The sequence below is a fragment of the Leptidea sinapis genome, chromosome 46 (genome assembly GCF_905404315.1).
Source record: "Leptidea sinapis chromosome 46, ilLepSina1.1, whole genome shotgun sequence".
NCBI classification, from domain to species: domain Eukaryota; kingdom Metazoa; phylum Arthropoda; class Insecta; order Lepidoptera; family Pieridae; genus Leptidea; species Leptidea sinapis.
In genome coordinates this window covers 7,587,053-7,599,624 of record NC_066310.1, presented here as the reverse complement: position 1 = coordinate 7,599,624, position 12,572 = coordinate 7,587,053, and the positions used below count along the sequence as shown (strand labels likewise).

The 12,572-nt window shown below is 35.2% G+C and overlaps 1 protein-coding gene across 2 annotated transcripts in view; it reads left to right on the top strand.

Annotated features, from left to right (window-relative positions):
- The window catches only part of LOC126977839 (UDP-glucosyltransferase 2-like), a 72,345-nt gene that overhangs the window by 56,122 nt on the left and 3,651 nt on the right, over nt 1-12,572 (top strand). Inside the window, exons 2-6 of one of the 2 annotated variants that reach the window (XM_050826471.1) lie at nt 325-474; nt 3,398-3,491; nt 4,390-4,588; nt 8,148-8,348; nt 9,927-10,140. The exons of the other annotated variant lie outside the window; for it this stretch is intronic. Of the exons in view, the coding sequence (XP_050682428.1) occupies nt 325-474; nt 3,398-3,491; nt 4,390-4,588; nt 8,148-8,348; nt 9,927-10,140 (858 nt within the window). The remainder of the gene's footprint in view (nt 1-324; nt 475-3,397; nt 3,492-4,389; nt 4,589-8,147; nt 8,349-9,926; nt 10,141-12,572) is intronic. 2 annotated transcript variants of the gene reach the window in all.

The following is a 12,572-nucleotide window of genomic DNA, read 5'->3' as shown; positions in this document are numbered from 1 at the left end:
GAAAATAATACACACCTCTAAACATTTTTTTTGTCTGACAATTTTTTTTATTTTTATTTTATTATAATTCCCGTCTACACCTATTTTTGTGTCGCGATGTTTATATTATTCTGTTCCATCCACAGATCCGCAAGATGGCAATCGATTATAATAATTATTGTAGTACGATAAATTTTTATGTACATATTTGGTATGTCTGAGAATCGGTCGTCATCTATTTTTTAAGCCCCAAAAATTTTCAATATTCGATTTTTTTTATTACCATATATGGCAATACAATGTTTGCTGGGTCAGCTACTAATTAATATGGATTTTTATTTTCAGATGATGTGGTTTCTACGTTTGTCTAGCATACTCGTCTTAACAGGCATCGTCGAGTCGTACAAAATATTATTAATAAGTCCATTATTGGGAAAAAGTCATGCAATACTTGGCGATGGTATTGCTAAACATTTGGCAAACGCAGGCCATGAGGTTAGTACACTTTATAATACTAGAAATAATGTAAGTCTGTAAACATTACCGTGTATATATACTCATTCAGTCACTCACATACATACACACACACAAATTTAAGATTTGTTTTAATTGTGCGATAATTGTAAAATTTGGTTTATAATCATTTTTGTTTATTTCTATATTGTTTATCAAGTATTAGATATCCGCTAAGGAAGTTCAGAGATATTCCCAATGGTGTTCTGCGACAACTTACTGGGAAGTCTCAATCACGAAAATGTATAGGTAAAATTTATTACTATACAGTGCGTCCCAATGTTATGGGTGCTTAAATATCGTAGATAGGGTATTTTACTGAAAGAAGACTTTATGTTATTTTTAAAAGTCAGTAATTCTGCATTCAAAGATTTTCTATAAATTACTTGCCTCGTCTGGGAATCGAACCGACTTAATTGTAAAAAAAAAACACCTCTACTTTTCGGCCAAAAACTAATAACTTTTCTTAAGTAACATAGTATTTTAAAAGAAAGGAGCAACCCAAAATGTTTGAGTCAAATTTCAAGAAAGTTATTTATTGCCAACGAAGAAGTTCGAAAAGTAACGATATTATCATTCCATAGATAGCATTGATTATTCGTAAATAAGTACCCACTTCATAAAATACTTTATAGCATAGTTTTCCTTATTATAAGTGGACGTGTAGATAAAATGATAAAATTTAGTATTTCAATACATCCTCTGTAAGCTAGACAGAAGGCAAATTTAAAACAAAAATAATGTTGTTGAAAATGTAACAATTTACGAGAGCGTTTGTTTGAATGCATACTTTTTAAGATATTTTAAAAAGAAGACAATTTTTTAAATTTTGTTCTTAAATTTGAAAATGGAACAGACTATGCAAACGTTTGCTTTTCGGATATTTATCTGTTTAGTCTTAATTCACTTACACACGTGTTATTGTGTTAAAATGTTAATAACATGGCATATCAAATAAGTTTTGATGTAATGGAAGCATATTTTTTGAACGATAATGATATTTCTAGAAGTTTGCGGTGGTATAGCGTAAATATCCTGACAGACAAACACCGTCTCGTAAGGTTTTAAAATGGCTTGTGAATAATTTGAATACTCTGCGACGTTTCGATAAATTCTCAAGAGAACCACAGCAACAAAACCATACGATCAACGGCGAAGAACTTGATATTTTAATTTACTTTTCGGCTTTTCCGAAAACATCGGTGAGAGAAGGAGAAAATAAAATTGAAGTTTCAAAAAGTAAAATACACCGTGTATTAAAAAAACACGGTTTCAAGAGTTATGTTGAAGGACGTTTGGTGCAAAATTACTTCCGGGCGATACAGAAAGGATAAAAATTTCTGTCTTGATATCCTTGGGCTTATATAGGCACGATTGCTCGAAGATCCAATTTTTTTTAATATTATTTGGACAGATGAATCTAACTTTAGCAACAACGGTATGTATAACCACCACAATAATCGTATCTGGTCTAAAGAAATTCCCCTACGAGTCTCTGAAACGAATAACCAAGTACGTTATTCACTTAACTGTTCGTGCGGACTTTTAATAAAGCGGATTTTCTTAATCAATTTTACCAAACCTTGAACACAGAAAAGTATTTAGAAATACTTCAAATTGTAAGAGATGAAATAAGAAATCTTTCAGCGGCGGAACAAGAAAACTTAATTTTCCGATGGAGCTCCGGCTCATAATAGTCGGAGGGCAGCAGATTTTCTAAATGAATGTTTTTCTACTTGGATTGGTACGAATGGACCGATTAGATGGCCGGCCGGACCTTACACCATAAGTTTTCTTCTTTTGGGGATACGTGAATGATATGTATAGTATATACGAGAACGTGGGCGAGATACAAGCAGAATTGTGCCATATCATATCGAGTATTCACCATAAAATGATAAGAAAATCACTAAAAAGAGTCATTAAAAGATTGGCGATTTGCGTAAGGCAAGAGGGATCACATTTTGAGCATTTAATTTATTAATTTACAAAAAAATAACCACTCAATAAGATATAATAAGAGTTATTAGTTAATGGCCATTCTCTCGATTGGCATCATAAAAGTAGGGTGTGTTTAAATCGGTTCGATTACCAGACGAGGCAAGTAATTTTTAGAAAATCTTTAAATACAAAATTACTAACTTTTAAAAATAAGATAAAGCATTCTTTGAGTTTTTTCTGATACCCTATCTACGATATTTAGGGTAGGTACTTTCCCTTCATGTCCCATAACTTTGGGACGTCCTGTATATATAAGCAAGTTAATATTAGGGTTTCTAAAATGAGGATTCCAGCATACTCGTTGGTATTATCTTTGTTTTAATATTTGCAAGTTATACATTTTTTTTGTAAAATAAAAAGTTCGTGTGATTCTCCACTGTTAACAGGCTTGTGTATAGGTGTGGTAGGCTCTCATTGCTGTTTTTAAATTTGTAGATTTTTTTTATTTTCTTTAAGCGTATATAAATTATGATAATTTGAACTTATTGTTTTTATTTTCTGCTGACTTTCACGCTGCTCTCTTCTTTGTCATCTCACATGCATTCACAAATATGTTTTACAGTCAAAGCTTCGTGGAGGCTTTTTATTTGCACCCCAGTTCAACGATTGAACTTTGCGTCCCTTTTGCGACTTCGGTCATAATGTTCCAGATAATTTACGCTAGGTACCTGTTTAGTGTATTAAAGATTCGCAGAAGCATAATGAACAAATAATTTCGGTATCAAATAATAATATGGATGAATGTACAAAAGCAAATATTTGTAATAATATAGATATCTATTTGTTTATTTATTTGACAGCAAAAAAATAATATTTGGTCTTTTTGAATAAGTTTATGGCAAGGATTATATTGCGTTATAAGCTCCTTTTATAATTAATAAAACATTTATTTAAAACATTTTAGGTAACTTACATAACTGCTATGCCAGGAAATCTCTCATACAAAGGACGGAATATTAAGAAGATTGATGTTAGCCAAAACTTAGATATAATGAAAGGTATTTATTTTATTTTATCATCCTTACCCCAGTCTCCTTATTAGTACTAGAATAGAATTATGAAAGGCAGTAAGATTAAGTAATGTGTATGCTCAGATTTGACAAGTAATCTTCTAGCAAGAAATAGTAAATTAAAAATAGGAACAGTGAATCAATTTCGCAAAAGAGGTCACTCGTCGAATACAACTCCAGGGAAGCTCCATAGAATCTTCTTGTCCCAAATACCTCAGTGTCTGAAGATGACGGTTTTTACATACGGTTAGCAAATGTGGTTGCTTACTATGGGCCCTACGAGAAGCTCATGGTCGCTTACAGGACTATGCTGGGGGATTCCCTGCGAGATCGAATTAGATATGAGGAGATCCGTCGGAGGACCAAAATCACTGACATAGCCCGAATGATTGCTAAACTAAAATGGCATAGCCCGACGAACAGCTGATAAACAGTAGTCTTCAAATGGTGACCATGTACCGGAAAACACAGTGATGGAAGGCCCCCCACAAGATGGACCGATGATCTGATCAAGATCGCCAGAATAAGTTGAATGAGGACAGTGCAGAAGCGATAGTCATGGAGATCTTTGCCTTTGTGCAGCCGTGAACGTCTTTCGGCTGAAATGAATTGAAATTCTCAGGTAGTGGCTTCATCATTGGAGAGTTGAACAAAGCATTCAAGATTTTATCAACGATACATCACTCAAACGTTTGGCTCAGTTCGAAAGAACACTCGCACGGAACGTGAGAGGTCGCGGGTTCGAGTCCCGCATCGTTCGTATGAACGACCAAATTTTATTTGTTTCATTAATACCAGAAGTGAGAGTTATCACTTTAAAACATAACAAATTGATCATAATTTTTGTGAAACTAAATATCTGTTCTAATCTTAATTAATGATTTAGCGACAGGCGGTAAGCTGTCAATACAATATCATATTGAAAATAAAGACCAGAATGCTGATATAAAGTTTTTCTTTAATGTTTTCTTGGAGAACGCAAAGATGACCCTTTCAAATGAGGCAGTGCAAGATCTATTGAACGACAAGAGTCAACATTTCGATGTCATTGTCGCTGAGTGGATGTTTAATGAAGTATATGCTGGGTAATGTGTTCCGAAATAACTTAATAGAACAATATTTTTTTTCAATGTATTATGGATTTATAAGTCATGGATGAAGGTACAAAAGCAAATGTTCGTAACAAAACAGATATGTATTTCTTTATTTGTTTGACAGCAAAAAGTATATTTGCTCATTTTGAATAAGTTTATAGCAAGGATTACTTAGCGTAATTAGCTCCCTGAATAATTAATAAAATATTTTAGGTAACTTACATAACTGCCAGGAAATCCCTCATACAAAGGAGGGAATATTAAGAACATTGATGTTAGCCAAAACCTAGATAAAATAAGGGACAAGACGAACATTCGACTAATATTGTAAAATACGTACTTGACATTATAGCACCTGAATTAGCAATAATATTTAATGAATGCATAGATGAGGGTGTGTTCCCTGACCTCATGAAATACAGCAAAGTTATACCTTTGTTTAAATCGCGCAGTTCTTTTGACCCTAATTAATTAGTTGCTAATTTCAGACCTATTTCAGTGCTGCCTGTTTTTAGTAAAATTTTTGAAAAACTTTTGCTTCAACAGCTACAAATGCATTTTTGTAAATTATTGAACAAAAATCAATTTAGTTTCCCTAGGGGCTTATCAACAATTAATGTGCCTGGGAAGAGTCCCAGGATGCTTTGGGCATTTTTTGTGATTTGTGCAAAGCATTTGACTGCGTCCACCATGAAACTTTACTCCTAAAACTAAAGCATTATGGAATGACAAATAGAGCCCTAAATGTTAAAGTCATATTAAAGTGAAAGAGTTCAGATAGTCGATGTAAATGGCAAACGGTCTTCGGGTAAACCTGTGAGAATAGGTGTTACACAGGGTTCTATTCTCGGTCCTTTCTTGTTTCTTATATATATTAACGATCTACCGTTTGTGGTAGATGATAGCCATGAGATTGTATTGTTTCCTAATGATACTTCACTTATTTTTAAAGTGAAGCGACGTGTAGATATTGATGACGAGGTAAACAATGCACTCTCAAAGATAGTGCGTTGGTTTGAGACGAATAATCTGCACTTAAACAGTAAAAAAACAAAGTGTTTACGGCTCATTACACCAAACACAGCGGAGGTACAAACCAACGTACTTATAAATGACCATGGATTGGAACTTGTGGACACTACGGTCTTCTTGAGTATCACGTTAGATAAAAAGCTTCAGTGGGGTCTACATATTTCCAATCTAGCAGAAAGACTCAGCTCTGCGGCATATGCAGTTAGAAAGATTTGAGAGTACACGAATGTTCCGACCGCTAGATTAGTGTACTTCAGTTATTTTCACAGCATCATGACGTACGGTATTTTACTATGGGTTCATGCTGCAGACATTGTTATAGTGTTTGCTTTGCAAAAGAGAGCTGTTCGTGCTATATATCAGCTTGGTTATAGATAGTCTCTCAAAGAAAAAATTATTGAAATAAATATTATGACTGTTCATTGTCTGGACATTTATGAAAATTTAATATACTTTCAAAAAAATCGTCACCTTTTTGTTCTTAATAGTGATTTTCATTATTATAACATTAGAAATAAGGGATTGCTTATTGCTAATTCTAGTAGGCTTCATAAGACATCAAAAAGAATTCTAAAGGAATCAATTTTGAGAAAATAAATTTATGCCTTTAGTACGTTCAGCTGATGGTAATTGATACGCCCTGTTCCTTACAATGCATTACCGCTCAGGATTCTAAAAAAAACCAAAAATTCTATGAGGCACTACAATTGCGCTTGTCACCTTGAGACGTAAGACGTTAATACGTCTTACGGCTCAAGGTGACAAACAAATAGAGACTTAATAGTCTCATTTGCCTAGTTAATTTACTAGCGGCGCGCTTCAGACTGAAACATAGTTATATTTACACATTACTGATAAACGGCAGAAATAGGCACCGTTGTGGTACCCATAATCTAGCCGGCATCCTGTGCAAAGGAGCCTCCCACTGGTAAACTGGTTCTTAAATGGAACAAACGAATCCATAGATCAGTTAGAGGTGACAACTTAGGCCTATGCTCACTTGCTATATCATAGGACTAACATGAGCTTTGCCAGCCAACACCCACAATCTGTATTCACTTTTTTTTAATTCTATCGGCATATGTATATTAATAGCATGTCTATCTCTATTTTTCTGTGTCTGTGGGCTAAAATCATACTTTGACGGTAGACTAATATTCTTTGTGTCAATATTACTACAAAAAATACCAGCTTCAAAAATGTAATTTGTAAAAATTAAAAAAACATGTACACCATTGCTAGTTGATTTGAACTACTACCAGAGACATTTGTCACTGGTTAATAAAATGTATTATTCACATAAAGAATATATTATAATAATTACTAGCTGACCCGACAGACGCCATTCTGTCAATAGAAAATAAAATATAATATACGAATTCTTAATTGGGGAATAATGCAGTCTAAAGCGATTTTCGCTTTAGACTGCATTATTACCTAACTTAACTTTGTAGATTTATCGAGGACTGATGACAATACATTAAGTTGATAAAATTATTCCATTTTTCAAATTGCAAAAAAAAAAGTTATTATTTTAATTTTATTTAATTTTCATTCATTTCATCAAACAAAATAAAGCTTTTAACTATATTTACAATACTATGACTACATAAAATTAAAACTATCATTACGCGGAAGCGTACCAAGAATACTGGCAGCATTTTCGCGTTGGATAGCTAGGCTGATCCGTTGGCCGAAATAGTTGCCAGCGCTGGAGTTACCAGTAGCCTTATTGAGGCGTGAAGATAGTATTTTTAACATTCTCCGCGCCTCTGGGCCCCACGGGCCAAGTGTCTCGACATAAATAATATTTTCATCAATTGATGAAAATATTATTTGATGATTTTCGAATACCAAAGAGAATTTTGTGCTTGAAATGATTTTCGAATACCAAAGAGAATTTTGTGCTTTAAGCGTGTTTTTTTAATTTTTTTACATTCATTAAACTTTGAATATACCAGCGTGAACGACCTGACTGTCCGATAATGCGTCACTAATTTTGATTTGTCACAAATAAAAAGGGTAAATAGTGCTGTGCCAAAATGAAAACAATAGCTTAACGTTTACATTCCGAATGAAATAATAGATACAAAACAGTTTAAACCATTACCAACGGTTATTGCATAACTTTCCTCTTCTTCTTCTGCCTCTAATTCTTTCAGGGAATTTTGTTTTTTTTTTGTATGAAAATAAGGGACGAGACGAGCAGAAAGTGCTGCTGATAGTAATTGATACGCCCTGCCCATTACAATGCAGTGCCGCTCAGGATTCTTGAAAAACCGCGAGACATAAGATGTCAAGTCTCATTTAACAAGTAACTTCACTAGCTACGGCGCCCTTCAGACCGAAACACAGTAATGTTTACACATTTGGTAAAACAAATTTTGACATTATAATGGAGAGCCTATTAAGATTTAATTAACAACTTTTTGACACATATTTTATTCATAAACGCTTTTTTGTTAAAATTTTTAAATCGATGCGGTAAAGTAAATGAATAATTAAGGCATATTTTCAGGTTCGCAGCAGTATATGATTGTCCATTAATATGGTTTTCGACAATGGAACCTCATTGGATGGTACTTAGGTTGATTGATGAAGCAACAAACCCAGCATATTCCATCGAAGTATTATCCAAACATCTCTCGACTCCGTTATCATTTTCACAAAGGCTTGAAGCCTTGTTTGACAGAATGTACATATATTACTTGTTCCAAACGTAAGTAAAAAAGAACCCGCAACATCTCGGATTCCGTCTTAGCGATCTTCCATTGAGCCCACCGTTCGTGTGACGTATCGTTAGTAAATCTTGGTATGTCTTGTTCAACTCTCAGGTTGTGACTTAATGTACACGATCTACTAATGCACTAATTAATGCACACGATGATAGTTGATAACCTCCTCGACCCCAATATTTCCATATTAGGAAAATGGCTTGAGATGTCGCTACTTCAAATCTAAACAATTTGTAATAATTAATCCCAGAAATGAGGGTTGTCACTTTAAATAAAATGACAAATTGTTAAGATTATAAGGATATTGAGCCCAACGATATATAACGTCCGATTAGTATTTACACATATCTTGCTGTAACCTACATTCAAATCTGGAAATCAGGCATTGAAAACATTTTGTCTGTCGTCTTTCTTTCACGCGATTAAAAATCGAAACCAAGACCTGGTGTTAAGCGGATCGCAATACGACCCATATCTGACACTATCGATTCGATATCTTACGAGCCTGTCTTTGTTACAAAACCTTCTGCCTCTGGAATTTCTTTCGAAAAGGCGTGTAATGTGCTCTTATTAAATAATACTTTAATTGCAATATGCAGTAAGACTGTACCCAGAGAAGTCCGCTCCCGACGAACGACTGCTCACTACTCGCTACTCACATAAACTACTAAACACCACCTGAGGTTGGCTTTGGGCAATTGCCCTCTAAGCCTTCATCGAAGGCGAATCCTTCTCTTGGGGGGAGAGAGAGGCGCAAGGGGCACTCCCTACGGAGTATCTGCATAAAAGTCTGGAAATCAGGTATCGATGTCGATGTCGTGACAGTGACAATGATTATTAATACATATCCAATTTAGACTAGATATCAAGACAAATTTATATAATTGTTAATGGGTAATAAATAACTTATATTAAATAGATATGTATACCCTACAAGGCCAACAAGACGAGATAAAAAATGTAAACAAAGTTTCAAGGGTTCAAATCATTTTTATTTTAATAAATTATATACGAAGTATGGATTCCCTATTGTAATCGCTATCGTCTGTGTTAGACAAAGATAATTCGCCGGAAGAGTCCGAATTAGCCTTATAACAATATAATTCAGTTCAGTCTCAAATTATGTAACTCAGTGGCGGTCCGATTATTACATTCTTTATCTCGTCTATTTTTTTATGACAGTAAGGGATGAGACGAGGAGGACGTTCAGCTGAGGGTTATTAATACGCCCTACCCATTACAATGCAGAGCCGCTCAGGATTCTGGAAAAACCCAAAAGCTCTGAGCGACTCAACAATTGCGCTCGTCACCTTGAGATATAAGATGTTAAGTCTCAGTTGCCCAATAATTCCACTAGCCACGGCGGCCTTCAGACCGAAACACAATAATGCTTCCTGCTGCACATTACTGCTCTACGGCAGAAATAGGCACCGTTGTGGTACCTATAATCTAGCCGGCATCCTAGTGACAGAGACAGAAAAAAAATAAAAAAATTGTATTCCTTTCAATATAATTCTCCTTTTACATAAACAGAGGCATAATGTTACGGTATATATTAACAGGTTTGTTCACGACAAGGATGAAGAGATATACAATAAATATATGGTTCCACACATTAACAGTCAGAAGTACACGTCCCTAGATATTCTGAGATACAACGCATCCTTATTACTAGGCAACTCCCATGTATCACTTGGAGAAGCATCAAGCTTACCACAGAGTTATAAAGCAATTGGAGGGTATCACATTGACAGAGACGTAAAACCTTTACCAGATGTACGTATTTTGATTGTGTTTAAGCAAATATGATGGCTGTGATCTATGAAGTTCACCTTTTTAATTGACACATTGACACACCATAAATTAGGATATCATCCCCACCATCTGGGTGTGTGGCGGTCCTCCACAGTGCGGTTTTCAGGGGCTTTCTTCCACGTACTACAAAGCTATGGAGGTTCCTTGTGCGGCGTTTTCCTTAAAGCATGGCAACGCTCCTGCAATTCCTCTGGCGTTGCAAGATAATGTGGGCGGCGGTGATCACTTAACACCAAGTGACCCGTACGCTCGTTTGTCCTGCTTCTTTGTCGATCATAATCGTTTAGTTACAACTATTGAACATAAAATAGTTTGCTTGCAAATTTATCATATTACACTAGTTGTGTCCGGCGGGTTACAAATACAATACATTATTTATTTTCTTAACCATATAATGTACACTGGCCTGCAAAAGTAAGTATCACACTTTTCAAATTATTTTTTTTTCTTAACTATAGAAGGTAGAGATCTAAGATTAAAAACGTTTTGTTGCAAATTTTATAGGCTTTAATTCTTAGAAACTAAAATTATACATTAGTAACATTTTTAATTTAAAAAAGATAAAACAATGAAAATAGACATTTTAGTTTAGTGTAAAAAAATTCAACTAAAATGTATTACATGTTATTTAATTTTTAATAACTGGTATTGCCTCCTCGAGCTCTGATTACAGCTTCGAGCCGGTTCGGCATACTGAACACTAGGTTTCGGAGCCGATGTTGGGGAATATTCTCCCATTCTTCTACCAGGGCCTGCTTTAGTGCCCTGAGGGTAGTAGGTGGTGGTCTGCGATTTCTGACTAGCCTCCCAAGCTCATCCCAGGCGTGTTCAATCGGGTTGAGATCAGGACTTCTTGATGGCCAAGCCATCACGCTGATACCGACCTCCAGAATATACTCTTGTACGATATGAGCCGTGTGTGGCCGGGCATTACCATGCATCAGCATCGATCCATCACCCATATTTGCTAAATACGGCCCTGCATACTCATTGAGAATCTCTTGAGCATATTTTTGCCCAGTGAGGGTGCCATTTTCTATGGCTACTAGCTCTGTGCAACCTTCTGAAGATATGCCAGCCCATACATGTACACTGCCTCCACCGTATTGGACTCTTTCTGAGATGCAGGCTTGAAGGTATCGCTTACCGTATCGCCTTCCATCAGAAGTGTAAAGGGAGAATCGAGACTCATCTGCAAACAAAATTCTTGACCATTCTTCTTCATCCCACTGCATGTGTTCACTGGCGTATCGCAGTCTCGCTACTCGATGCTGTCTCTCGAGTTTTGGGCCACTCGCTGGTCTTCGGGGTTTCAAATTTGCTTCAGCAAGTCTTCTTCTCACTGTACTGTCACTAATGTAGTCCCTCCGGGTCTGAAGTAGCTGTTGCTGGACTTCAACTGCATTTTGGTGGCGATTTCTAAACACAGTGGAAATAATATAACGATCTTCTCGGGCACTGGTACACCTGGGTCTGCCATTACAAGGTCTCCTCAGATGGTGTCCACTCTCTTCGTACCTTCGCTTTACCTTCTGGACCGTTCGTACCGTCACACCCACCATTCTTGCAGTGCGACGCATACTGATGCCTAGTTCCAGAAAAGCCATGATCCTAGCACATTCTTCAACTGAAAGAGGCATTATAAATTTTTTAAACAAGACCCATCTATCTTGAAAAAAATTTAAAACAGTAAGAAAAATGTGAATGATAAAATTGTAATTCGGAAACGTCCACTTTGAAAAAGGAATGGTTTTGTTTTTGAAGTTTTTTTTTCAGCCAATTCTTAAAAGAAGGTTACCGACTATAAAGTTTTTTTATGTACAAAATTAAATTCTCTTTGGAGTCCTTTTTATTTCGAAAGTATATCTTGTGAACTTAAAACGTTTTTTTTTTTCAATTTTAAAAGTGTGATACTTACTTTTGAAGGCCAGTGTTTAACTAAACATACAAAACTTACTGTGTTAATTATTTACTATACTAGTTTATTAATGACATGTTTTTATTTTATTTAAATCAAAACTATTGTTGTAGTGAGATGAAGAAGACATCTGACCTTGAAACTAGTTAAATCTGTATCTTCGGAGTCAGTAATTCCTCGATAAATATACATTTCAATAATTATTAATTAAACATAATTGTAATAAAAGTGTTTTTGTACTCATGTATGCACGCAAGAAGTTACACTTCATTGGCCTAACAAAGCAAAAATCCTTAAAATAATTTAATCCTCGTGCTATTCTACGTTTGTAGAAAGAACAATATTGTAAAAATCTTGCAACAATGGCTTTGACAATTAATTATTAAATAACGAAACGGCTGTACGGGCTTGAATCCTTTGCCTATCCTAATAATTGACGAAGATACCAAAAAAAAAATAACGAATGCAAACGTTA